Source organism: Melospiza georgiana, chromosome 11 (assembly GCF_028018845.1).
Source record: "Melospiza georgiana isolate bMelGeo1 chromosome 11, bMelGeo1.pri, whole genome shotgun sequence".
Classification (NCBI taxonomy): Eukaryota; Metazoa; Chordata; class Aves; order Passeriformes; family Passerellidae; genus Melospiza; species Melospiza georgiana.
Window position 1 is genome coordinate 14,566,986 of NC_080440.1, and position 27,479 is coordinate 14,594,464.

Genomic DNA, 27,479 nt, shown 5'->3' on the forward strand with positions numbered 1-27,479 from the left:
AGCACTGACAGAGACACATAGGTCTCAACTGACCAGCTCTCAGCTCAGCTTTGAAAGATCTGGTTCACAGCTCTGAAGACAAGAAATTGCCTTCTTGATTCAATGAAAAGCCTAATTTTGATTTAAACATACCTGTTTGCTTCCCATAGGCCTTTCTTCTTTGCCCTTAATGAGAAAATCCTACCAAATCCTGTAGGACTGTGTCACTTCCTGGTCCCTCCTCCTAAATTACTCAGCTTGGAATTAAAAGTTAAATATTTTACCTCTTTATGGACATCCTCATCATCTTCTTCAGTACTGCTAAGCCCAGCATCATCCAGTTTGTAGTCATAAACCAGTCCTTCTTCTGGGAAGAGTAAGCGGATCTGTGAGAATAAAGCTGTGATGAACCTGGCTGCCACTCAGCTCACTTCACAGGAGGATTTGCACAACTTCAAGGAACACTTTACTAATGGGATGCTACCCAGGCCAGGGGGCTCAGGTCTCTCCCAGAACTTCCAGCTCCAGGGGTCCCAGTGAGAGAGTGGCATACCAGATGCCCACAGGAAGTCCATCCAAAGCCTCCAGGAGTAGCCCCACATTTCTCTTCACAGAGAAAAGCAAGGCACAATTCTCCCCAAGAATATTTCTGGGATTCACATTCTCTGAACCTCAGAGAAAGAAAACACAACTCTTATCATGTGCCGTGCCTGTGTTTGTGTAAAAGTAGAATGCAATATTAAAGATTGTTTATCCAAAGTGATGGTGTTTTGTTTTCTTGGACTATCAGGGCCAGGAGTGTGTGTGTGTCGGGACTGTCGGGTGACAGTCCCAAGATTCTGTGAAGTGTGAGAGTTGTGTGCAGGGTTGAGTGCTTGGCAGATTCAGTTTTAGATGTATAGAACAATATAGTACAATAAAACAATTAATTTGTCTTCTGATATCAATGGAGTCCTCCTCATCATTCCTCCATTGTCAGGGCCCTCTCAGCATTGCAATATCCAGGCACTCAGCTCTGATCCCCATTCCTCACTACTAATTTCTCTACAATGAGAGAAGATCTGCTTTTTCTTTACTCACCCTTTCCTTTGACATCTTCTTCCTGAGCCATGAGCTAAAGGCCTCACGACCTTGGGAATCTCCAGTAGCTCCCACACTCCAGATCAAGGCAAATATAAACCAAGGCTCAATCAGCTCACCCATACGAGCCATCTTCTCCCGGGGAATTGTTTTAAGTCCCTTAGAACCAGAGACAAGTAGAAGAAAAATTCTCAGGTATAATTATGGCACACAAACCCCAGACTCTTCTTAATTTGCTCATAATTCTATTCAGCTTCTAGTTTTTCCTAGCCAGTTTTTCAGAGGCCTTGTTAATATATTATGTGGATTAAAATTTGTTGTTTCATTGGTGTACTTGAGAGACTCCCTTTGCTGAACTAACGTCACTCAACAGGAGATGGGAAAAGAATTTAGTCTTAGGTTTTTAATTTGAAAATTGTCCAGCCTTCTTCAATACTAATTCTCAAAGGACCTGCAATCTGAAGTGCATCACTGCTCAGCTCTGATCTCTGCTTTCCCCTCACTCTCCAATTCCCTCTATATAAATAAAAGTGAACCTCTACCCTCCAGCCTGGTAGGCACAGAGCTTATCTTGTGTTCCTTCAGTGGGCAGAGCATAATCCTTCCAGGTTTACCTGTGATTTGCTGGATGCTGTATTACCTTCTGCCACATAGATGAGCTACAGCATGACCTTTCTGCACCAACATCTTGTTCTCTGGTGACTAACCCTTTCCATGACTTAGTGTCCTTAAGAGTTACAGACACAAGGAACAGTGATAGAGGTAGGAAAATCTACCTTGATGGGAATGAATGGCTGATACAAACATTCCAAGAGCACGAGGAGACTCATTGTGAGGTTACCATCTGTAGAAGCAATTATCTCCTTCACAGAGCTTCGTAAAAAGTCGATGGACTCCTGGAAAGACAGGCAGGGACAGCTCAGTGTCACTATCCAGCACAGCTGTCTTTGGTTTTACCTGCTTGTTCACCTCCATCATGTTATGTTTAGCAGGGAGACTCTGACTGAGAATGCTGTTTCCAACTGCATCCCAAGTACTACCACTTTTTACTGGAGAAAAGCAAGACAAGGCCCTTGGTTCAGTCTCAACACCAAGAAACCTCTGGGCCTCCCTTTTGCTTCTATGCAACAGTTACATGCATCTTGTGCTATCGCTGCTGTTAAATGGTTTGCTCCCTTTAGAGCCTTCCTTTGTAGCTCCAGGTTCTTCATTAAAATAATGGCTTATCAGCAGAGTAAAAATAACAAGACTTGTTTGTACAACCTTCTCCCTGGAGGGACTCCACTCTAAGCTAGTGAACTGCACTAGGGATGATTTTGTCCAGAAGATAATTTTAAAATGAAATAAAACCAACTACAATGACCAATAAGACTTAGTCACATCTACAGAGATCAGTGAGTAACCTGTATTAAAGCCACAAAATACACAGAGAAGTTTCCATGATAGATATTATGGTAGGAAATGTTCCCACAATGTCATTTAAATCCAGGCCTTGCCATGTCTGGACTGGTTGATGATCAAGATGACATGGAAAGTCTGGAACAGAACAGAAGCTCACCTGGAGGAATCTCCTGAAGAGAGATGCCAGCTGGGGTGCGAAGCGTTGCATGACTTCTGGCACATTTTTCAGCCAGCATTCAGTGAAAGGGTCTAGCCCCAAAATGCTGGGTTCCAGGTAAACCATACCACAGCGGGAGACTGTGGCAGGGGAAGCAACAGCCAAATCCTGGACTTCAAACATCATGGTCATGCCCTAGAAATTAGAAAAGAAAAGAAAGGATAAGGACCTGCTCAGTTTTGATATGTATTTCAGTGCAGGGAGGAAGGAGTACAGACTACATGCAGCAAAAGTGGGAGGGATGAGTTACCTCTGTCATCTTGATGATTTCCCCTGAGCTGAGGCACAGCTTCTTATTGTCATCAAGTACTGTGTTCATGTTCTCAATCCACAAAGCATCCACTGGCCCATCAAACATGTACCACTTCTTGCTGGAGTCATTGGCCACGGTTCCCCGACGCATGAGTGTGGAGAAGATCCCGTCTGTCCTGAAAGGCAGCAGGAAGGCAGGGCTTGGCCCATTCTGGTTTTGCTGAAATAAATGGCAAAGTTCCCTCCACAAAAGGCAATCTTATCCTGCTTCATATGTCTCTCTTATCCATGAGCTGCAGAAAGGTGCACCTCATTCTTTTTTTTAACTGAGACACATCTCAGCCTGAGTGACATCACAAAACAACTTCTTTGGGCATCAGGATCTGGAATTCATTTAACTATAAGATGTCAAGCTTCCCTTTAACATCTATGTCCTCAGTGAAGAATAAAGAGGCCTTGCTAGCATCCAGTTCAGGTTACAGGCAGATCATCTGCTCTCTGGAGGTGCCTCTTTTTTTCTCAAGGTTAAAATGATAAATCCAGGCTAAAGAGCATGACCCTCCCCTCTTTATAACTGAAGTTCCCCATCCTCAGCTGCCTGTGAACCCGGGTGATGCTGGAGCTGGTGACCAGGAGAGCAGACACAAGGAATGCTGGCTGTTGACAGCAAGAATTTAATCTGTACATGGAAACCTTGAGCACAGTTTCCATTCAGACCCTGGACTCGACTCCTGCTATTAAATAATTCTTTGTTATTTTTATAGTACTAGTGAATTCCAGGGTATTGTTATTGAGATCAAGGGAAAACAGTCTGTTCTAAAGCTCAGCTGATTAAAGCAGATGGATTTGTCTGTAAATATATTTTACACAATTGCTGTATTTTCTTTTTTGTCACATTGACATGCCCATGTAGAGTCACATCATAAATAAACTGTTGAGCTTAATTGGAGCTCCTATAAAATGTCCTTCAGCAAATATGTACCACATCCTAAGCTGGGAAGCTCTGGTCACAGAATCAGTAATGTTTAATGGCTTGCACTTTTCCTAGAGGTAGTTAGTTTTATATATGTTTAATTTCCCTCATTTTACAGAACATAGTTATTAGTTTTGCCCTGAGACAAGTGCTGGCTGACAGGGCCAAAGGGAGATTCACACTACTTCTCACATCCTAGCTTATGGATAAAGTGAGCTGCAAAGTCAACCTCAGGTCACATATGGAAACACAAGCAGTAGGACCTGACTATAAAGAGGCCAAGTGGGCTATTGGTTCTTGTTCCCAAACCATGTAAGCAAGCAGGAGCCCTGGCAACAGCAATGAAATTTCTCTTTATGTCTCAAAGTCATTCCTCATCACTCAAGGATACCAGAGTATTTATACAGAACAATTCAAGTGCGCAGTACGGAGGTCACTTTTCTTCAGAAGCAAAGCAAGTTCTTTTAAGCTGCTGTATCTTAGGAGCAGGGGCATGTGCTCCAAAGCTATTGAATTATTGTTCTGCAGTTAATGCTGCTAGCTGAGCTGCAGGAACTGTCTGGGCATGTGCTGGCAGTCGGGCCAAGTGTACAATGAGGGATGTCAGCTTAAATCGCCGTGACTGGCTATTGTAGCTTGGTGGGGATAAGGACTTGATCTCTTCTGGTTTTGTGCCACCACCCCAAACGGTTCTCAGCCTTGGAGAGAAGACGCTTAAGATCAGAAAAGTGTTTTCTGTCTGGAAGAAAGGAAAGAAGGTTTTGTACTTTACCATTCATGCGTTAGCAAGTTGAACTCTCCATAAAGCTGGCCCATTGTGATGGATTTGGGATTCAGTACAAAGTAGCGGACTTCTTCGTAAGTCCCACCACTGGCTGCAGGCTGACCTTTCAGTGATGTCATTGCAGCTGCCAGGACTTCATAACTCTGCAAAAGCAGGACAGCCAGAGACTTAACTGCCATGGCTCCAGAGCAACAAAGCCACTTGCTCTTACAGCAACTGCATTCAAATGCAGTGAGAAAAGACACATAGTGAAGGGTATCATAGTATGGAGACCCTTGACTGAAATAAAAGCACAGAAATTAAGCACTCCATATGCAGTGGAGGAGGAAGTTAGATCTGTGGAAGAGGCCTAAAGCACCTAGAGAGGTCAAAGTATGTCTCAACCTTAGAAAGAACTAATGAGCAGAACTAATGAGCCTCAGTCTAATCTCACAGCTCAAAAGCGAACCAGTAATATACCTCCCCATGGCTATAAATTATTACTAACAGGCAACATCTTTGTGTCCTGACTTCTATCTGAGAGAAGCTTTAAATGTCAGTATGGGTCTTCTGTGAAACAACCCACTGCATCACTAGGTAGGTGATGGTTTGCTGGGGCCAGCACAGTGTCTCACCCATACCTTTGTCTTCCCAGAACCTGTTGGTCCCACCAGCATCAGGCCGTGACGAACTACGGTGGTCTCGTACAGCTGGATGCATTTAATCACAAAACCTGTACAGGAAGATGATGCAGAGTGGGCCTGGGCACACACCTCTTTCCTAGGGCAGCATGCTGGACTAAAAGCCCAGGTCCAGAGGGAGCTTGTGGAGAGCCTTTCTCCTCACCATCAACATCCTTCAGATTTGCCTGGATGCAGGATTTGCGGATGGCCTCTTCCAGGATGCCATAATCAACAGGTGTTTCTTTGATATTAGGAAACAAATCTGAGACAATACCATTGAAGAGCTTGAGGTCATCCTGCAGGAATTTGGGTACATTGGCATCCCTAATAGCTCGCAGGCAGATCAGCTCCTGCAAGGATTTGAGAATTCAGGACTTCAGAGATCTTTCCTCTAGTATGAGGCTGCAGAAAAGGCTCCATAATCTATGTCAGTGTGAAATACAAGCATGTTTACCTCATCCATATCAGGATTCTCTCTTTTGAGATTGCCAGCTGTTGAGATGACGGTCTTCACAGCTCTCATCCCAAAGTCATAGTGATCCTGAAAAAGGCACAGAGGAAATAGTATCATCAGACAGAGGAGCACAATCTTAAAAAGTAAACTTAGGCATGCACTCAGCTAACAGTTAAGAAAAGAAAAATGACATGCCTTCAGAACAATTCCTCCTTCATCCAACCCTATTCTCAGTATCCTTCAGCCAACTAATTAGTCCTCAGCTGTACAGTCTATGAATCAGGAAGATGAGAATAAGTACACAATGAAAAATCCTAGATGGAAGGAAAAGCAGGTAGGGCTGTTTATCTAAACTGTCCTGTCATTGTAATCCTAAATAGGATTTAAGGTGAATCCAAGTCTAGCCACAAGAGCAGAAATGAGGGAGGGAAGGGAGGAAAAAAAAGAAAAGAAAAGAAAAGAAAAGAAAAGAAAAGAAAAGAAAAGAAAAGAAAAGAAAAGAAAAGAAAAGAAAAGAAAAGAAAAGAAAAGAAAAGAAAAGAAAAGAAAAGAAAAGAAAAGAAAAGAAAAGAAAAGAAAAGAAAAGAAAAGAAAAGAAAAGAAAAGAAAAGAAAAGAAAAGAAAAGAAAAGGTGTAGTGACCTTTCTGAGATATGCTATCAAGGCACAAGGCACCAAGAAAACCTGGATACTTCATGCCTAGGCTGGGAAAGTCTCACATTTCAAAAACAATCTTGGACATTAAGGCATCTACCTGGGAACTGAGCTGTTCTGACAATAGTTTGAATGTTGTGGTGATCTTCTTTGCAAGGACTTTGGCTTCATTAAACCCAAAGGAGTAGAGTGAGATCTCAGCAATCATGGAGTAATCTGGGACCATCATAGCCACAGGACGAAAGAGAGCCTGGAACACACAGATCCAACACAATGTTCAAACCACTGCCGTTTCTTGTTTTTTTCCCCAGCAAACTGAAAAGGCTGAGTATCCATTCCAGACTGTCTAGAGGACACAAGATTAGTGTGCCTGGCAGCTGTCACTGCAGCATCCCTGCAGACTGCATCTGAACAGTGCCATTTCCTTACATGTGGTTCAAATCTCAAAGTGATCCTGGAGACTCTCCAGAAGCATCACACCCTAACTCTTGTCATGGACACACTGGTGGGTCCAGGCAGCACCCAGCACCTTTATTGCCCCTCTTCTCTCTGTCTGTGCAGCCTGCCCTCCTTACCTTCAGGTTATCGGGCAGCTCCGTGCGCCCAGCGTACCCTGGGTTCATTGTGACGAACACTGCACAGGATGGCATCAGTGGGATCTCTGTGCCTTCAAATATGAAGGTTTCCACCTGGAAAATTAAAAATATGATCATCCTTGAAGAACAGAGTCTGACCTGCAAACTAAATAGTGTAACAGAATCTTCCAAGAGGAGAACAATAGCTTTCAGTTGTTAAATCATAAAGAACAAACACACACAGCTGCCCACAACAGTAGTGACTCAATCTGGTCCCATTGCAGGAAGCCAGTATTACCAGCAATATTTTTCCCTGTATACAAGACTGGGCTTGTGGAAGATTTACTGATAGGTTAAAATTTTCCTTTTTTTTCTTTTAAACTCTTGAACAGACTTCTATCCCTTCAGCTGTAAACAAACATCTTTCCATTTATTTTGCACTAGAGATCAGACCTGAATTAATTCATGGCAAAGAGGGCAAAGAGGAACCTAAATCCTTTTTAAAGCTGTGTAGGTAGTAATTTCAGATGGGGGATAAAGTAATGCAGAAGAATTTACAGAGAGCAAGTTTCTAATTCCAAGCCAAAGTCAAGGAGATTCAGGTCTTAACCCTTCTGGGCCTCCAGAGAACAAAGCAGAGGCTGGCTGCTAGAATGGCTGACAGCTGAATCTCCATTAAAACCAACAGTTCACAACAATTCACTTTACAATGCAACTCTGTGTGCACCAATATGGGTTTTTCTATATATACTGGGTTTTGTAAATCCACCAAAGCTTGGTTAACACATTTAGACAAATTTGGTGCTGAGCAACTCATGTCAGAACACTGACTGCCTTTATCACAGCTCCAATTTTGATCAGCTCAGTGGATCTGTGTCAGAGCGTCTCCCACACCAAAGCCTGCTGGCACTACAGCTCAAGCTGAGAGGTACTTCAGCCTGTGAGAGTGTGGGCAACTCTGGCAGCATAGACTAAGGTGAAGTTAAAAATTCCCCTGAGGATGTTGACTGTAATGGACTGATGTGATGTGCCATAGTTAGGACATTGTTCAAACCTCTCCTCAAGGATGTCTGTTAAGAGTTGCCCCTGAGAAGTGAAGCTTGAAGGTGTGTGCAGAGACAAGGACTTGCCTGAACTAGCTCAAGTGGAGATTTTTTTGCCTGCCTTTGCATCCACATGTGCCTTACATACCCTCTGCTGCTGTGCTTTCTGGATGGTTGTGATCTGCTGGGCCACCACCGACAGCACCTCGATGTCGATGCGGTTGAACTCATCGAAGCAAGCCCAGGCACCAGCGCTGGGCAGGGAAGGAATAATGGAGGGAGTCAGGAACACCACCAAGGGGCAAACTTGCAGTCAAAATTTCTAAAAGTTATATATCCACATACTGGGTGGGCATAACAGAGACTGGAAGTGAACACAAAAGGGCCCTGATGTCCCATGGCAAACAGTGACACAGCCACTGTGTCCTGGCTCAGGGGACACCCCAGCTGTGCATGTGATGAGAGCCCATGGCAGTATCCAATCCTGGAGCCTGGGACAAATTCTCCATGTTACACATTTGAGCTTTAAAGAGGTGTCATGTTGAATTCCTGGTTGGTACCTGAGCTGTAAGTGCAGCACATACAGTTTAGACAACACTTACGTACATTTTTCAGAATTTGGAAAACTATATATAAAGCTGGAAGCATGCATATGAGGAAGGTGATCTTCCCACAAGGCATGGCTTAAGAAAGAAGTTAAATTACTTACAAAGAAAACATCTGAGAAAAGAATATCAGCTTTTGTTGGACTAACTAATTCAGATTCACCAGTGTGCAACAGACTAATTGGACCAGCTCTGTTTGAAATGTAGAGAAGAGAGGATCCCTCAGGGCTTAGAGCAGTCTCTCTTGGCTGCTCAATTCTGAATACTCTCAGCAGATTCTCTTCTTCTTAAGATTAAGCAGCTTGTGGGCTGAATCTCAGTCCAACATGGATGATATTAAAATAAAGGCCAAAGCTGCAAACATTTGCACAGGTGGATTAGTGCATTGTGGATTAGTGCAAAGCATTTTAATTTTACCTTAAACGAACAAGGATCTCTTTTTATCTCTTTTTTTTTTTTATAATTGGATCAACTGTTCCTCCTTTCTGGCTGGAATTTTGTAACCTTGCTCATTCTGGAAGTTAGTAACCCCCTTGGCTAGGGCTTTTTTTTGTTCTTTTGGGCTACTATGAAAAATACCAATTCCCAGTGTGCAGCATCCCTCAATAATGACACTCAGCATTTCACTGTACCTGGCTAGTCCCTTAAAAAACTTGCCCATTGCCATAAAGTCAAGTTGGTCAGAGCAGTTGAACACTACAGTTTGGATTGCCAGTGCTTTGCCCAGGTCTTTTGTTGTTTCTGTTTTGCCTGTTCCTGCTGGTCCTGCAGGTGCTCCTCCAAATTTCAGGTGCAGAGCTCCTGTAAGTGTCAGATAACACCTACAACAAAGAAGAGGCCAGATGACAAAAAAAAGCATTTGTACTTCTGATTTCAGCAAGGAGACATATGATCTATACAGCTGGAGACAAGGAGGAATCCATCATTCATTACTCTACAAAACTGCTTAGATATGCAGCATTCTGCAAAGGAGTTAGAGCTATGTGGCCTTGATTAGTATTCATGGGGGCCTGCATGGATAAATCCTTCTGCCACTGGCTACAAATTCATTCTGCAGAAAAAGGACAGTTACAAAAGGGTAAAACTATTATTTCTGCTGCATATTCTAGAGCACTAGCTGGTTTCTAGAAGAGCTCCTTAGCTATCAGGTGGGCATTTTATATGAGAGCACTACATTAAGAATTAGGAGAGTGGAAGCAATCAGTCTGAGCACTGCCCACTCGGAATACAGTAGCAACCAATGCCAGGGTGCTCCTGTGCACTTGTCTCAAGTAGTCCTTTACTGTACAAATGGATTCTATTTACATACATCAAGATGTAGGACCTGAATGGTCAGATCCTTGGTTTAATCCTCTCCATCCAGAACAAAAAAAAAAAAAAAAAAAAAAAAAAAAGAAAAGAGAAAAAAAGGTGCATTTGTTACCCAGAAATCAATGTCTTTACCTGTCAGTGAGGGGTGTGATAACCAGACGGCCAGTGTTGCCCAGATACTCATAGCCATAGATAAACTCAGCATTGACTGCTCTGATGTACAGGTCTCCCCTGGTCCAGTAGTATCTAATGGTGAGTGAACATGGCATCAGAAAGACAAACACTGCCTGGCAGACAAAGCAGCAGCTCACAAGATTACAGCCTGCAGGTTTGGAGACCTGATTGTCAAGGGATTTCCCTCTCGAGAGCAGAAAGGATAAAGTAGCACAACAGGGTGGACAGGAGTTCTCACAGGACCTGGGATCAAGCTTTGCACCCCTTGGGCAACAGCACAGCCTTTCACAGTCAAACATCATGGTATGGGTTAGTTCCTATTGCCAAAGAGGATGCCATCAAAGCTAGATCTGTCTCATACTCCCGCTTCCATTTGCCATGGACACAACTGATGGGTAAGGAGAATGGAGACTGGCCAGGGAAGCCAGGTGAGATTCAACAGCTGTGCTCTCTAACCTGAGCTGGGAGATCCACTCAAAATCGTTCATGCTCGTTACATTCTCTTCAATCAGCCTTGCTGCAACGTCCTTGGCATGCACCTCGATGACAATGAGAGCTGACAGCACTGCTCTCTGCATCTTGGACAGCTTCCCACGGACCAGGCCCACCAAATCTCCCAGCTGGGAACAAAAGGAAAGTACCCTGAAGCCATGCACTCTGTACCAACACAATGCAATCAAACTCAGGGCATGCTGAGCCTCAGATCATATGCTGTGCTCAGGCTACTTCTGCCTCTTCTCTTTTTAGAAGTACAAATGGTTGCTCAGAAAGCAAATATTACTCAGGGCTGGCTCAGAGCTGAGTTTTGCCTACACCATTACCATATTCAGGTGAAAAGAATGAGTTAGAGCCAGTATGAAGTCCAGAGCTAATAACTCTCAGGTATTAGGTGTGATTAGATGCACAGAACTGATATGAAGGATGCAGTTTCCTCCACTGTTCAACACTACAGTTCTTTGCCTTTTGCTTCTTGGGTAATCCTGGAGAAGTTATCTTTCACCTTGTTATAGTGTTCAGGTGGTGATCACATTATCAATCCTGTATATTTTTTGAGGTTTATTATGACAAATACCCTAATAAATAAGAAGACAACCTGTTTTATCACTTGTTTTGAACAGTGCTATGCAAAACTGTGTCTCTGTTTCCCCACCAGTATTGTCCTGGCTTTATTTATAACTTGTCTGAGGTCTGATGACTGAAAAGCCTCCACCTGGCAAAACCTCACCCTTACATTCATTTTCATACCTGAGCACTCAGCTGTGGGTAAAGCCTGCTGGATAAATCTCCAGCCTCCAGAGCTTCAGACACTTCCTTTGTCCAGAAAATCTGGCAGCCAGCAATGACCACTTGGCCAGGCCATTCCAAGACCCATTTGGTACGTGGAGTCTTTAAAAAGAAAACAAAATTAGGTGTGAGAAAGGGGGAAAAAAGGTGCTAAGACTATTTATTTATTTATTTATTTATTTCTATGTCCTCTTGCTCCGAGAGGCATGCTTAACAAATCAGCACTGAATTCTTGTGTAAGAGGCCTTCCTTTTCATTCCCTTCTTCTTGCTGTGAAGAAATCACCTTCAGGCACCAGGTACAGCAGGTACCTTCTCTCCACTATGCCACTTGCAGTAACCAGTTACAAGTAGCCATTAGCAGGTGAAGAGCAGGAATCTGTGAGACCCAAAAGTATGTTTCCCCTCCTCTGGCCTATTCTAACTTTCAAATTTTCAGTCTGAATAAGAAAGAGTAACAGAAACATCTGAGGCCTCTATTTTTCAGCCTTTCTGAAAAATAGATTAGAAATAGATTACCTAGATTAAAAATTTCAATTTTACATCAGCATAACTTTTATACAGAAACCAGAGCCATGATGCATCCCCTATGCACCGACTGAAACCAACAGTTCATGTGCCTTGATTACTTTTACCAGCCCTTAGCACACTGTGTGAGACATGAGAGCTGAAGTAGAAGATCCTTTCAAAGAGGAAGTAGTCTGGAGAGATGAATAGATATGGGGTTCATACAGGGTTGTTACATGCTGTAGGAAAGCTGTGAGGGAGTGTGCAGGGTTTGCATTCTGCTAAACCATCAGCTTTTTGCCCAGCTGCCCATTCTGCACTTACAGTCACACAAATGTATTAAAGGCTGTGTTTTGAAAGTGGAATAGAATAGAATAGAATAGAATAGAATAGAATAGAATAGAATAGAATAGAATAGAATAGATCAGATCCCAAGTTCATCAGCCCCACCTCTGGTGACCTCCATGGCAAGCCTGGAACCAACACATCAGAGACCTGGCAGTCTATGATAAAACTCTTACCTCTGGATAAACACCAATTGATTTTTCTATGTTGTCCCGAACACTGGCCCTCATGGTTTTCTCCACTTCCACCAGCCAGTCCTCCACATTCTCAGTAGGAATGATGGCAGAAGACAGCTTCACCTCTTCTCCTTCACCAGAGTACATGTGTGTGATCTGTAGGTCTTCCTGGAATTTCAGCTAATGGAAGAAGCACAACAGGAGATATGAGTGAAGGATTTCTTTTCTATGCCTGCCTTCCTGCCCCTGGGGGACAGCCAGCCTACACCAGTGTTTGCTCATTATAAACCTGGTGCCAAACTTGGTTGCCAGTAGTGATAATAAAGTGTGAGAAGACGTGCAAAATGACCTCTCCAAATAACAGAAAACGATTGTATGAAAACAAGAGATTCACATTGCTGGTGTGACTTTAGTGAAGCAAATCAAATTATAGGTAGGATGAACATTTCTCATTGCCTGTCTAGGATTCAGACCCTTGACTCCTGCTCAATTCTGTAGATTCAAATAATTTCCCTTGATGTCACAGTGCCTGGTTTTAAGAGTAAAATTTTAACAGCTTCTCTGGTGCCCCAGCATATCACTGAAAGTCCCCTTATTTATTCCAATGGCTTTGCACCATGTTTCCAGTTCAATTTCCTTTCTATTTTTCCAAACTAATGACTAGGAGATTGGTTTTACTGTCTGGGTATTGTGGTGGTTTGAGCTGCGACTAGCTTTGGAGTCTGAAGTCTATTAGGAATAACAAAGAGGAAAAATAGCCAGGTAACTCCAGCTCCTAAGTAGGGATGAAGGCAGAAACTTAATTCAGCTCAGGCTTGTTCAGTCCTTGTCCCTTCTGGGGGTGTCAGCAGGAGTGGGATTCAATCCTAACAAGGTGCCTGTGAGTAGAAAGCTAAGTCAGAGCTATTTCTCCTGGCCTTCACAGTGAGATGGACACATCTCCAGAGGGAGTGTCCTCCCTTCCTAGGATGGCTATCTAAGTGAATTTCTCTAAGACACCCTCGGCAGATGCCTATTTCCCCCCATTGTCTGAAGGACAACCAAGGGTACCCAGTTCATGGGCAGATGCCTGGCTTTGAAATGTCTAAAGTGAGGTTGCTGGAATCCCACTTCAGGACAGGCAGCACCTTCCAATGCCTATGTACAGGTTTCCAGGAGACACATTTCCATAGAGCAGAATGTGAACATTCCTCCAGACCTCAGAAGATCTCCAGCTCCCACAACACAGCTTCCCAAAGGTGGGCCAAGCCACCCGTGTGCTGGCTGTGCCTACCCGTGCAATGTTCTCAAAGCACTTGTGCAGGTGAGGTTGTACAGCAGTGGGGTCTTTGGTCTGGGACAGGATTTCCAGCAGCTCATCATCTGAAAGGAAGTAGAACCTACAAACACAGAGAGAAGTATGAGGAGAGGCTCTGTTTACTGCAGCAGCAAGAGCTAAGTGCTGGCATGATGGGGAACAAGCCTTTTGCTGAAGACACTGCTGCTGACTGCTCACTGATCTCTTTGTGTAGGTGAGCAGCCACCATCCAGCCCTCTCCCTTTCTGCAGAGACAGACTTCTGCCTCTGCAGAAGTCAGTTATTTCCTAGCAAAGAGGGTTTATATGAGTATCAAAGAATACAAGTCTTCCTTCAGGGAATGAGACGAAGTTACTTGGAGATTTTCATTTTACCCCACCCTTTCTACATAAATCCTGAGGCACAGATATGCAACAATGCTACCAGACTGCCCTTAACTCACTACATTTGTGTGTGCCTGTTTTCTCCCCATGAGATGGCAGCATTGAAAGGCACAGCTTTGCTTATGTTTGCAGGCCATGCATAAATCCTAAGCTTAGGTGGTTTTGCTCTTTCTTGGCAGAATGAACTGCACTGAGCCTCTCCTTTCATATTTTCTGAAAGAGGGAATGCAATCTAGCCCAGTGAAATTTGGGGTTACCTGGGAAAAGCAGTTCTCTTTGTCTCCAGATATTCACTCAGCCCTTTCTGCACAAGTTCAAGTAGTTGGTTACAATTTTGCAGCTTCTTCAGTAAATCTAGATGAGGGCACAAAGAAATCACCTACAACAGAATGTGTAACAGAGGAAGCATCAGTATTCTGAGCATGTGAGAGATAAGGCAATGGAGATAATTGGGCTGCCCAGTGATGTTACTGATGGGATTTAAATGACTCATTCACAGGAATTCTCAGGGATCTGGAGAGGTGTAAGCTTTGTGGGTAAGAAGGGTACACAGCCCTTGTGGAGACAAGCATCTCTGACTTCCCCTATATACCAACATTTGTAATATGGAATACAAGCAACGAAGGAGTCCTGGGAAGTGGAGACTGGAGAATAGAAGAGAGCAGAGCACTGCCACCAGGGCACCAAAATAGGCAAAAACAATGGTTCTAAAAAACTTAGAGAATCAGTCTTGAGGGGGAATTGAAGGAGTTACCTTATGGGTTACAACCACTGCAGGTTACAAGAAATGTCTAAAGTGAGGTTGCTGGAATCCTTACTTTAGAGTAAGGCAGGGATTAAGAGGCAGCGATTCTGTGTGTTGAGGAGGAGGAAACTTCTGGGGTGGAGACTTTGGTGGAAGGCACTACAGAGAGTGGATCTGTCCATTCAGACACCAGAAAAAAAGGCCAAGTTCCAAGAGAAGAGACCCAGCACAATGCCCTGGGCAAGGCTATGCAGTTAACAGTCTTGCTCATGTCCACACCATTATGAAAACAATGACTCAAAGACATAGTCCTTGTGTGAGCACAGCTCCAAGGTGTTTGAGATACCTGCACTGGCTTTCATCAAGGCACATACCTCAGGGTTTTTATTAGCCTTCTTCATGATGTCCCTCCAATCCGTATCCACGATGTTGTAGCGCTGGCTTTCCAGTGGGAGCTGTCTTTTGATGTCCTCTGATCTAAAGATTGGCTCCAAGTAGAGCCAAGAGCGCTGACAGTTCAGCCACTCCTCTAGGACATCCTATTGGGAAGCAAGAAAAGCATATCAGGACACCATGCTATGAACCTGTTCAACAAAACAATTCAAACTGTGCACTGGAACATGTTAAAAAAAAAAAAAAAAAAAAAAAAAACAAAAAAAAAAAAAACAAGAAAGAAAGAAAGAAGAAAAGGTGATGCAGCACTTACACCTTCCATATTTCTAAAATCTACCTACAGCATCAGGAGGTGGAATTTGCTTTCCAAATGATTAACAACTTCCTAGCACTCCCCCTTCCAAAAGTTTTGGAACTTTTCTCCTGCAGCACTGCTGTTTTGCTGCCATAGTCCTGCTGGGTGCTCCTGGTTTGATGAGCAAGTACTGGCACAGTCTGGCAGATCCTGCTTAAACAGCAGTCTCCCATGTGCTTTCCTACACTGAGATGTGGATGATTAGAATGGATTTCACAGGGTCTGTAAGAATCTCTACAGTCCATTTAGTACAGTGTGACTAGAGAGACCAGTAACACCACTCACAGCAACAGGCAAGCTCTGGCCCCACCAAAACATGTTGCAATAGGCAGCAAAAAGGCTGCATTACTTTCCCAGAGTCAGAGGGCTTTCACAGGCCCTATTCTTCCCTAAAGACTGATACTGTCTTGATCTCTGATACTTGACTGCCCTCCCAGTTCCCAGCAGCAACTGCACAGTGTCCACATCCAAGCACAGCAGCACAGCCCAGCTGCCTGCCTCCCACACGTGTGTGGGTAAAAACCAGTACCTGTGTTATCTTCAGCTTAGTTTCCCACAAGTTCATCCTCTCCTCAAAAGGTTTCTTGAAGGGTGAGAAAGACATGCTCTGAACCAGGACAATATGATCATCTAGGAGCTGAGAAATGTCATCGGTGCTTTTCAGTATGTAGGTATTGGTGTTTTTGTAAAGCACCACACTGAATGAAACAGATTTCCATTCAGCCTCTATCTTGTTGAGTGCCTGGAACAGAGGGACAAGCAATTTAATTTTCAGATACAACTTCTGCAAATGGTTATCCCAGCTTCCACAACTCTCTTAATGCCACTCTCTAGAAAATGACAGATTTTTGCTCCTGGAATCCACTGGAAACTGCAGCTCTGTATTTTATGCATGACACAATCAGCAGCAGCACATTTCCTCTGCATTGCCCACAGGTTCAACAGTTCTACACCAGTGCTGAAACAAACGCCTTGAGGGGAAAATATGGCAATTTCACCTCCAGGTCTGTTTATGCTCTAGATGCACAGAGGCTGCCAGCAAAGGGCTTATTAATGACTATGATTAATGACAGCTTTGACAAAATGGGAACTATCCATTGGGAACTTGCCTGAGATTTCAGAGAACAAGAGCTGCCAGAAGGTCAAGACCATCTTAGATCACATCTGAACTGATGAACTGAAGCTGAAAGACTATTTAATCTATGAATCTCCAGAGCTAGAAAGGTTTCCCTGCACGTTTACTGGTTTAAAGGATTTGCCATCTCTGTTTCCAGTCACAGCTAATCCTTCTGACATAACATTTGAATGGCAGAGTGCAGACAATCAATTTATTTTAACTTAACCACTCACTAATCCCACAGTGATGAGTGAGACCCTAGCAGTGGATCAATATAACCATAAGGCATTGTGCTGTTAATGCCACAACTGAAATTCTGCACAAGACAGAATAAGTTCTTCTACTGTGTGGAAGTTGTGTGGTCATCACTCCCTTCTGTAAGGACAGCAACCTTTTTACTTGTGCTGCAGAATGTGTCTAACACTCTGGGACAGCAGGAACATCACCCAAGGCAATGACTGCCTGCTCAGCAGAAACCCATTTGAGAAGCAAGCAGTGACACAACAAGTCCTCTCTTCTCACACTTTCGATGGCGTATTCCTTGCTGGCTGTCTCAGCCACTTTGAGAACAGTCTCCATGTGGTCCTGCAGGTTCAGCTCCAAGCAGTGACCAAATGTCATGCTGGGGTCCAGCTTCTCTTCGGTGTTGACCTGGCTGGACAGCATCTCCCAGTGCCGGCTCCTCATGCCGGGGTTGCGCAGCCCCTGGATTAAGGGCACGTACTGCTTGAAGTCGTCCATCTTGTCTCGAAACTCCTTGGCCACACTCTGGCAGTCTTTCAGGAAGAGAATCAGAACAACAGGGAGAAAATCAGCAACAACAGTGTGTGAGGAAGTTGCCTTAAGGAATTTCTAGAAGCTGTCTAAAGCCTGTCTAAAGCCTGATGTGCATGCAGTCACATGGTAGAGGTAAGCAGCAGGTGAGAGCACTGGAAAATGCAGGTTGAAGTAAGGAGGATAGGAAGGCTCTCTCTATACGGCCACTAAACCAGGATTCAAGCCCGCTCCCAAAAAGCAGATCTGCCTATTACCAAAAGCCTGTTACAGGCAAGCCCATGCTAAGCTGAAGTGTGCCTTAGGCTAGAGCTCACCAGAAGAAGAGAGGCAGACAAATTTAACTCCTTGATATAGACTGAAGCATATAATCTGCCAGCAGATATTTTGGAAGTTACAGTCATCATTTCAAGACACTCACTTCTTAATAAACCTGCATTTTCAGTTATCTCACAGCACAGCTCAGGTCACCCTCAAGAGAAGATGGACACTAAGGAGCTAGAAGCAGGCTGGGATCCCAGCCTGGAAACAGAAAGTGTGCAGGAGAGGCCCTGCCAGCCTATGGCCATGCTAGAGACAAATGTACTTCTGCCTCATAGCAAGGACAAAGTGAGGGAAAGGGTTTTTCTCTCTGGGAGCACCCTAGAAAGCCTCTGCACTGTTCACATCATGCCTTTTTTTTGGGGTTGTGCTGTGGTGAGTAAAACAATGGGTAGGTGAAAAACATGGGACTTGCTTCCTTTCCAAAATCTGGCTATAGCGTGTGCCTCCTTTTATTGCACCCTGCACGGCTGCACTGTGTGCTTGCAGCAAAGATGTGATCACCTCGTGCTCCCTGCTGGGGATATGCCAAGGACAGAACAAATATCCAGGTACCAAAGAATATTGCAATGAACATAAGCAGGTATTCTTAGTATTTCTGTTTATCATAATGATTCATAGTTACTCATGCATCCACTCATCACCTCCTCCATTGGGGCTGATTCATGGCATTGTTTAAGAGCAAGTTCAAGTTAAAAAGGATGAATCAAAAATCACCCACAGCAAAATATATTTCAATCTAAGCCATCTGGCAGGAGATTTTAGAATTAGCTCTAAAGAATGACCAACACATCTCTGAGAACCAGGGAATGGCAAGTTAAGCTACAACTGAAGCCTCAATTTCAGCTTTATTAGGAGAAATGGTCAAAAGACCTTCATGTGAATTGCAAGGGCTGAGCGCAATCATCTCAACTTCATACACATTCAGGCAAGAAGGAAAATTGTTATTATATTGCAGAGATCATTTCCAGATTTTGCAATTTCATTTTATTCATAAAAAAATCAAGACCTCTTCTGGCTTTCCATAAATGCATTGGCCAATAAAGAAAATAAGACTGACCAAGAAAACAGCACCTGCTGAAAACAGACCCAGATTCAAGTTCCCTTGCTGCCTGACTTTGCATGAAGGCTGAAACCCACACGTCTAGCCAGTGGGCTATATAGTAACTCTCTGTGACTAGCCTGGATTACTGCACTTTATATATATATATATAAATACATATATATATATATACACACTTAGTAAATACTAACTGCAACATCAGAGGGTGGCTGGTACTTCTAGCATGTAACTAGTATCTAGATGTGAATCATCATAGTTTCAGGAAAAAAAGCGGAAAATAACTTTGTTAGCATTTTCCCAGCTGTCTCTAATACACATGTGACTTCCTGATAATCCCTACTTAGAGCACTCTGTGACATGCTTCACATCAAAATGCTGATATGCACCAACTTCCTTTCCCCAGACTGTGCATCTACCTGGTGAATCCTTGAACTGCTTCACACATCTCTGCATGGTCTTAACAGAGTCAGTGACATTCTTTTCTAGCTCCTCTGCCTCAATTGTAAGGAGAGAATCATTCATCCAGCTCACATTCCACTTTATCCAGTTTGACACTGTAGTCCAGAGATCATAGTATGGCTGGAAGTCCTTAAGCATCTTGTTCAGCCCACTGTACTTTAGAAAGAAATTAAAAACAACGTAAACAACAAGTGTATTCCTCTCCAAACAACAGCTACATGTCAAAGGCCAAAAAAACCTACCTCTTTTTTGAATCTGAAGCCAGCAATGAGAAAACATGTATTCCAAGAGGATATATCAGATTACCTTCTCCTGGGCCAGCAATATGTATTCCAAGGGAGAGCAACCAGCAGAGCTGGGCTTGACACATTCAGGCCAACGTACATCCAGTGGAGCTGTGCCTGCACCATGTGTGTGGCATGGAAAGCACTCTTTCCACTTGCCTCTACAAAGCTCTCCTGCACAATGAGGAGATTTTGATGGACAGGCCACACACCATCAGTGAAAGCACACACCATTATCATATTAAAACTTGGCTCCTTACAGGGAAGGAGAAGTAACCAGAGTCTGAAGGGTAGGAAAGGATCATCATGTGAACTCCACTTCTGGTCTGCAGCCAGACTTGGCTGGATGTGGATGACAATGACTCACTGGCAGCTGAGCAGCTACAAGCAAAATGAGTGTTTACAACTATATAAACTGTTGCCTTAGGAGAACACCACGCTCCAAGCCCAGCCAGCTGCCAGCACCCACTCTGCAACCACTTGCATTCACACCCATAGACCTGCAGCAACAGCCTCACAGAAATGGATGCATCCTAAGTGCTGCTTCAAGACCTTCCCAACCAATTTCTCCACATGAACATCTCTCAGATCTCACTGTGGGCATCCAAAGTCTCTCACAGAAACAGTGGAAATATCAGACCCTGAGCAGCCTTCCACATTTGCCTGGGACTGGCTCTTCTGCAGCCCAGTGGAGTGATGAAGCAGTGTAGCCCATCTACAGGACTGAGGAGCAGTTCCCCAGATAAACCAAAGCAGCATGAAAGATTCCTCCCTGAGGAACTATGTCTCATTATTTGCTCTACCTACCACCCTGAAATCCCAGCAAAAATCAGAGTCCTGTGGGTACAGGACCTGACACTTACATCTGTAACTTTGACGCCAAAGAGTCTTTCCCTGTTGTTGTAGAGAACTGCGAACTCCTGGAGCTCCTTCAGCTGCTTCCGGACATCCCTTGCATCTTCAGCCAGCTCATGGGCTTGGTTAACGTCTGACTGGACAGAAAATCCACCTACAGTCAGCTGGAAGAGAAAAGGCAGGCATAAGTTGGGACTCTGAAGCTGAGTGCTGCTTCTAGAGATAACAGCTTCCTGGTGTGCTCTTTGTTCCATTCAAAGGCGAGATTTTTATGCTTGTGATTTCACCTCCCCCAAAACAATTTCATTTCTGTTTAGACCATGATGAAAGTGGTGAGGAGAAGCAATAACCACTGGTCAGGTGGAGGAAACTGCAAATGCAATGACCAACTGCTTGTCCTCTTTGTGACAACACTTAATCCCCAAGGAATAGGAACAATAAGTCTGTGCCCAAATTTGATGCTGAATTTATGCTGATATTTGCTACAGAACCAGTAAAGTGCAAATGATAGCTCTACTAGTCACTCAGTTTGTTTCCAAGAATTGTTTAACAACACATATCTAGAGCTTCTCTAATAAATTTTGTGTTTTGTTTCGGTGGCTTGGGTTTGTTTGTTTGGTTTGGGTTTTGCTTTGGTATTTTGTGTGGGTTTGTTTGTTTATGTGTTTGGGTTTTTTTATCCAGTGTTGGGGTATTATCATTTTGGGAACCTCTTTCCAAGAAAATCTACGTCAGTGATTCCACCTTTCTAAAATGGCTTTTATCCCCCCTGGATTTAAGAGTTTCTGAGGAAAAAATAAAATTCAGACTGTTTTAGCAGACACCAGAGGTATCTCAGCTCCAAAACTCTGCAGTTATTTCAGGGTCTTTTCCCACAAGATGAGTTCCATGGCTGAATGCTGTATTTTCCCCCTTGATGGCAGCGCACCACAGGAGATGCTCTGCAGGGAACTGAACACACAAAAAAGAAAAAGGAGGTGCCCATGTTGCCTGAGCACCACGAATTGGAGCACTGTATAAACACCTTCTCAATGAAAAATGAATATTTCTGCAGAGTCTTGTCTTTCACACAAAAAGGAAACTCTTAATCAAAAGCCAACAAAAAACCAAGGGAGGGTGTGTTAATATTTGGTCTAACAACACATTCACCTCAAAACTCATCTGAGTAAAATCTCATCTGAAAGTTTCCCTCTTGGCTGATGACAAGAGCTTCAAGATGCCCTTCTATGGACAGTTCATTGTCAGGGGCTTAATACCTGCATTTCCTCCAGTTTCTCTTGAAACGCCTTCTGATCCGCAATCTGTGTTTTGCGAAATCTTTCCTCATCGTCTACGTGCTGGAGCCGAACGGACTCTGACTCCATGGACATTTTCACTGGCCAGTAACTGGCAGTCCACCTGCACCCACATGATACAAAGAGACAAGCTTCTTGAGCATATGTTTGAAATGCTGAAAATCACAGAATGAGAAAGCCAAATCCCACCAAACAAGGAGGCTTTACAACAACAGAAACACATGTGGTTTCAACAAAACATTTTTTTCCAGCTTGTCTTGTTGATATGCAGTCCTTGTGACTAGGCTATTCAGCTGGAGAGAGCTGGGGAGAAGTGGAGGGCCTTTTTAAAAGGAACAAATCCACTACACTGCTGAAAAGCTAGGAGACAGCAAAATAACAGTTGGCATCCAGAGGGAATGTCTGTCTTTGAATGTATTTGCAAGGAACTGAAAAAAATGGGGTCAGAGTCTCAGCTTATGGCTTTTCAGGGCTACTGAAAAAGCCAGTCTCCTGTTAAGCAGGGCAGTGAGGGGCCAGCGTAACCCAGATACAGGGAAGCCCTGGATTCTGCAGAGTGCCCTGGGGAGAGCATTGTAGATCCAAGAAAGGCTGCAGGAATTGGCTGCTCACGCCAAGGCAGGTTTCTTGGTTCTTGCTCAGACATAGCCCACCCATTTCTGCCTCCACTTAGACCCTCAGCCTGCGTGCAGTGCCAGTACAAGGTTTGCACACTACACTCACAGGAGGTCACACCCCTCCAGCACCTGGGGATGCAGCCATCTCCTACCAGTCCTCCTGCCTGGGGCAGGTCTGGGCAGTGGGAATACAGCCATGCCTGTTCCAAGCTGGCCTGGGGCTGAGCTGCTTTCCTGCAGCTGCTGTGGGGTTTTTGCACCTTGCACCCCATGTTTCTAGTTTCAGGAGCACTCTGCACAGACTCACTCAGTTTGCAGACATACTGGACCAAGTACATGTCATAAGAGAAGTGCTTCCTGGGTTGAGCAAGCTTTAGAAACTTTGTAGTTGTGTTTGTGAGCTGTCTCTGCTATTGGGGCATAGTCAGGCCACAACTGGAATAATAAAACTAAGAGGAAGATGCTTGGAGAAGAACTACAGTAATAATAAGGGTTCAAATTTCTTCCTAGTCTTTAAGAAAACCCTGGGAGTGTTCCTATCTTGGAAGTGTTCATTTAGTTTCAGGCACAGACTAAACTGTGCACTTTCAGACTTTACAAGTATCTCAAAAAAACCCAAAACCCCCCAAAAAACCACCCAGAGAAAAGGGCTTTACTATGTTAAACAGGTTAATAGCTATCAGTTTGCCTTGCCCCAGGCCAGAAGGCAGCATGAACTCACAGTTCTTGTCTACAAACTTCATTTCAAGAATTCAGTGCTCATATAGCCTGAGAGACACTTAAAAGTTCTGCAGGAGCCCTTGATAGACACATGGCCCCTGAAGCACTGAGAATGGTAATTGCTGAAGAGTCCCACTTTGACAGTGGGAGAAATGCCTTGTGCTCACTTGTCAGTGAAATCTTCTTCGGTAAGATTGTAAAGGAATTCTTCCATGACCTTGTAATCTTCCATGACTTCCTCAATCAGTTGCTGCACAGGGTGAGAGAAAGAGAAAAAAAGTAGACACCTTTAGACCATGCTGATTCCAAGTCTCTGGTGTACACCTCATTTTCATGAGGTGCCTTTGAAGAGCGTTAGTCACACAAGCTTAAAGTGATGTGGGCTGCTTCTGTGCCGTGTGAACAGTGGGAATGGATTTACAGCCCCTTGTTCTGTGAATGATCATGCCATCATCACCCTCTGTTCTATGGGAATGAAAAGAAGTGTGACCTAGTGGATAAAGTGCTGGACAGAAATTGAGTGTTTTAGGTTATCCTCCAGGTTCCCTCATTGGCATGGACAAGTCAGCTTACAGCTTGATGCCTTTGTTCCCCAATTGTTCAGCTGGGAAAAGACTTACACTTCAAATAACTTTGAAATAACTCAGTGCTAAAATGTCCTATTAGAAAAAATATATTAACAGCAATTTGAGCACTGGGTAACAGAAAGATTTTCTTGAAAAGAGGATTCATTTTTAGAAGATAGCCATTCAGTACACAAATGCAGAATGGATCATGAATGCAGCAAAATGCATACGTAACTATTTTAGGCAAGATTTTTAACTGCTATTTTGTTTTGCAAAGAGATTTAAATTTATGATATGTATATTTAAAAATACAAATCTTAGGAATTATAAAAATACAAAGCCAGGAATCTTGTGGCATTGCACACAAAGATATGCAAGTAAAAATACTGGAGTTCTGTTTCTGAGACACCACACATTGCATTGACAAATTTCCTCCTCGCTTCCCTTGATGCCCTGTGCCAAGGAGAGCCAGCCTGCCCCACCTCCTGCACTGCCAGCTGCTCGGGCACTCCCTTCAGCCAGTCCCTCAGCTCAACCAGCTCCTCGATGTTCGTTGGTCTCTCGTGCATTTTGGTGCTGATGGCTTCATATGCCTCACAGATCTGTAGCAGGACACAGCAAACACCATCAGAGTCACCAAGTGCTAATAGACAAACTGGGAAACCTGCCCCAATCCACCCACTTCCCATTCTGAAGGTATCTAAGGGATGAGTATACAGTCCTGCTCTGGTTTTTCTTTTCCCATCCATCTCACCCATTGCAGCTCAAATTGAATGAGACTGCCAAAAAAAGAGGAAGGGGAACTGCAGGTATGTAGTGAAAATGATGATAATAACAGATTTAGACAATCAGCTGGCAGAGGCCGTTGCCTATATTCCAGTTATCCTCAGATGAAGCAGAAGGACTTTTCAGTTGTCTGCTAGACAGATCTTTTCAATTCACCAACATACTTTTGTAAAATGGCAAAGTCTTGAAGAATTTAATCTCAAGAGCTACAGCTTTCAGACATGTAATTTATTAAATATATTTAATTCTTCATTTGGTTGGGTTTGCATATGTCCTCGATAATTTCAATTTTAAGTAATCAGCCCAGTGTGATCTTTAAAACACCCTCATTAATGTGGCCTTCTAGTCACTTCACAAAAACACAGCAACTTCAAAAGCAGGACAAGACAAGACAGAAACAGATAATACATTGAACCATTAACTTACTTTCTGCACCTGTGAATGGAGGGTTTTAGCCAGCATGTCCAACATGGCAGTGGCAAGGGCTTTGTGTTTATCAGACAGACTAAGCCTAATGTGTTCTATCTTGACTTGAAAGGGGCCAATGATAATAGAACTAGGTAGAAGGTGGTCCAGGGTCTCCTTGTCAGACAAATATGTTTCTACTATCTTTGTCACCTCCTGAGTGGGTGGAAATTGCTCTTCATAGCTTCTGTAAATTAAAAGACCAACAAAAAATGGCTGTGTAGACCTTTAGAATATTTCAGTATCCAGGCTGTTTGTGTCCACTCAAAGGATCAAGACATTAAATTAATAAGGCATACATTTACACAATAGGTGCAGAGTGGAATAAGAACACAGATATTCTAGCTGCAGAAAAGGAGTAGAAAGAAGAGATGAAAGAGGAAATATGGCAAGAAGAGAGGGAGAGAAAAAAATAAAAGCACTAGTGTAAACAGGGCAAGATCAGGAGGCACTTCAGGGGAGGGTAGGCAATTCAGTGTATTCTGGGGAGAGACAGGAATTTATCAGATGGGATTTGTAAATTGATTAAGCTGGAATAAGAAAAAAGAAAAGGGCTTCATTCTCACTGTTTGGAGAAAACAGAAGACCTAAACACAAGTCCATTAAAGTAACAGAGGCTAAAGGACAGAATAGGTGGAAAGAGTTTTGGCAATGAAAACAATGAGGTTGAAACAAAAGAAAACATTACTTTCTACAGAATGCTATCAAGCCTGAGCAGACACTATAGGAGGGAGGTCAGAGTCAAGTATGCTAACTGGATTCTCAAACAGGATGATTCATTTTTAGGGCCATTAATATCTCCAATTACACTGACGAGCATGACAGGAATGTGACTGCTGTCAGAGGCAGGAAGAGATTCCCAGTGCCACCACCAATGTCCTCTAAAAGCATGGACTGTCACCCATGACTGAAGGCAGCCTCTGACAGGGGCCTGATCTCACATTGGAGGCACGTGGTCTCAGAACAGCCCCACACCCTCACATCAGCACATCCACACAACAGCTTCCACAAAGGCTTGTCATTGGGGTCACAGGGGTTTTGTCAGAAGCCACTTACTTTAGGAAGTACTGGATGTCATTGTTATTTATCTCTAAGAACTTCTCGTATTTCTTGCCATAGGCTTGCAGAGGGATCCGAGTCTTTCGAATGGCAGAGCGCAGAGCCTCACGTAGCTCTTCTACTTTTGGCTCTTGCAAACCCACTGATTCCAGCATGGGGGTGCCTGGGATCTCCATGTTCACCAACACATACTGCAAGAGGAAGGGGAGAGGTCTTTCAGGACAAACAGAGCTAATTGTGCCTCCTCAGGTGAGGGGCAAAGCAATCCCTGGTGGCAGCTTTGGGAACTCTTGCAGTCCACACTTCTACATCGTGTCAGGAATTGTTTGATCAGTTTTATGTGCCCTCCTCCTCAAAGAATGAAGACCTAGGGAGAGAGGTCTTTCACAGACAGAAGGATGCATATGCAGAGGGCACTTGCATCAAACAGAACTGGAAACGGTGCTATTTCCTTTATGAAGGAAAGACTCCTTCATGAGTCTGCTTTTACCAGCCACCACGCACTTAGGGCAACCAGAGTGTCCATGTGTCCACACAACCTGCAGCACCAAAGCACAAACAACCAGCAGACAAAAGAGCTACAAGGTTGGGGAGACTGAAGAAATCCTGTCAGAACAGAACTGCATTGGCACAGTGCTGTGCCCAGAGTAATTTAACTGAATTCCCAAGTACCCACTTGTGCACCTCCCTCCCTCCCTGAGTACAAGCTCAGGGGTGTCTGTGCTGAGCTGCAATGCACTGGCACATGCACAGCTGTATCCCTGGTGATGCAGAAGTGTTCACCTGCTCCAGCTGTGGGATGCTGTGGGTCGCCAGGATCCCGTTGTCAAACAGAGAAATGAGAGATGTCTCAACACTCTCCACAGAGGGGCTGAAGAGGACACCAGTGATGTCTAGCTCAATGTCTGTTAAAAAGAGTGGATTCCTTTGAGACCTGTGGTGGGAAGAGATAAGAAAGAACAGGGATGCTTTTTGAGAATATGATACACAACTGTATTGCTCTGGTGCTGATACGGAAATGCCTCCTGGACAGGAAAGGAAAGCAGAGGAGAAGAGGACTGTCTCATGCAGATGAAGATATAAAACACTGTGTTCTCAATTTAACAGTAAAGACACTGAGAACTCTTTTTAATCAAAGGTGAAGGAACCATCAATCATGACATATCAGGGTCCCCCAAAGTCATAACCTTATCTTGAGAATTGGAGCTGCTTTACAGAAAAACTGGAGTAGTTTTTCAAATTCAGTATCTCCAATATACTCCTAAAATGCACCTTCTGGAAGTTATATTAGTATTTCTAATCTTGCATGTGACCAGCGTGGCTCAGGATTAGCTGAAGTCAGTGTCAAGACTTCCACTGATTTAAAAGTAAGAGGCCTCATGTGAGTGGCAGGTTTTTTTTTTTTTTTCTTTTTTTACTTCTGGCTTTCCATTTCTAAATGTTCTTTCTTT

At 43.7% G+C, this 27,479-nt stretch overlaps 1 protein-coding gene across 1 annotated transcript in view; it reads right to left on the reverse strand.

Moving 5' to 3' along the window:
- DNAH1 (dynein axonemal heavy chain 1) overlaps positions 1-27,479 on the reverse strand; it is a 66,127-nt gene that overhangs the window by 27,085 nt on the left and 11,563 nt on the right. Inside the window, exons 11-40 of the mRNA XM_058032093.1 lie at positions 26,812-26,962; positions 26,026-26,219; positions 24,931-25,156; positions 24,201-24,320; positions 23,320-23,402; positions 21,777-21,918; positions 20,529-20,684; positions 19,339-19,537; positions 17,287-17,540; positions 16,177-16,389; positions 15,274-15,438; positions 14,412-14,533; positions 13,748-13,853; positions 12,475-12,654; positions 11,409-11,549; positions 10,620-10,783; positions 10,122-10,235; positions 9,311-9,499; positions 8,222-8,327; positions 7,031-7,144; positions 6,556-6,705; positions 5,803-5,889; positions 5,512-5,698; positions 5,307-5,398; positions 4,675-4,829; positions 2,928-3,105; positions 2,618-2,812; positions 1,836-1,955; positions 1,060-1,218; positions 264-365 (exon numbers count right to left, since the gene is read on the reverse strand). Of these exons, the coding sequence (XP_057888076.1) occupies positions 264-365; positions 1,060-1,218; positions 1,836-1,955; positions 2,618-2,812; positions 2,928-3,105; positions 4,675-4,829; positions 5,307-5,398; positions 5,512-5,698; positions 5,803-5,889; positions 6,556-6,705; positions 7,031-7,144; positions 8,222-8,327; positions 9,311-9,499; positions 10,122-10,235; positions 10,620-10,783; positions 11,409-11,549; positions 12,475-12,654; positions 13,748-13,853; positions 14,412-14,533; positions 15,274-15,438; positions 16,177-16,389; positions 17,287-17,540; positions 19,339-19,537; positions 20,529-20,684; positions 21,777-21,918; positions 23,320-23,402; positions 24,201-24,320; positions 24,931-25,156; positions 26,026-26,219; positions 26,812-26,962 (4,564 nt within the window). The remainder of the gene's footprint in view (positions 1-263; positions 366-1,059; positions 1,219-1,835; positions 1,956-2,617; positions 2,813-2,927; positions 3,106-4,674; positions 4,830-5,306; positions 5,399-5,511; positions 5,699-5,802; positions 5,890-6,555; positions 6,706-7,030; positions 7,145-8,221; positions 8,328-9,310; positions 9,500-10,121; positions 10,236-10,619; positions 10,784-11,408; positions 11,550-12,474; positions 12,655-13,747; positions 13,854-14,411; positions 14,534-15,273; positions 15,439-16,176; positions 16,390-17,286; positions 17,541-19,338; positions 19,538-20,528; positions 20,685-21,776; positions 21,919-23,319; positions 23,403-24,200; positions 24,321-24,930; positions 25,157-26,025; positions 26,220-26,811; positions 26,963-27,479) is intronic.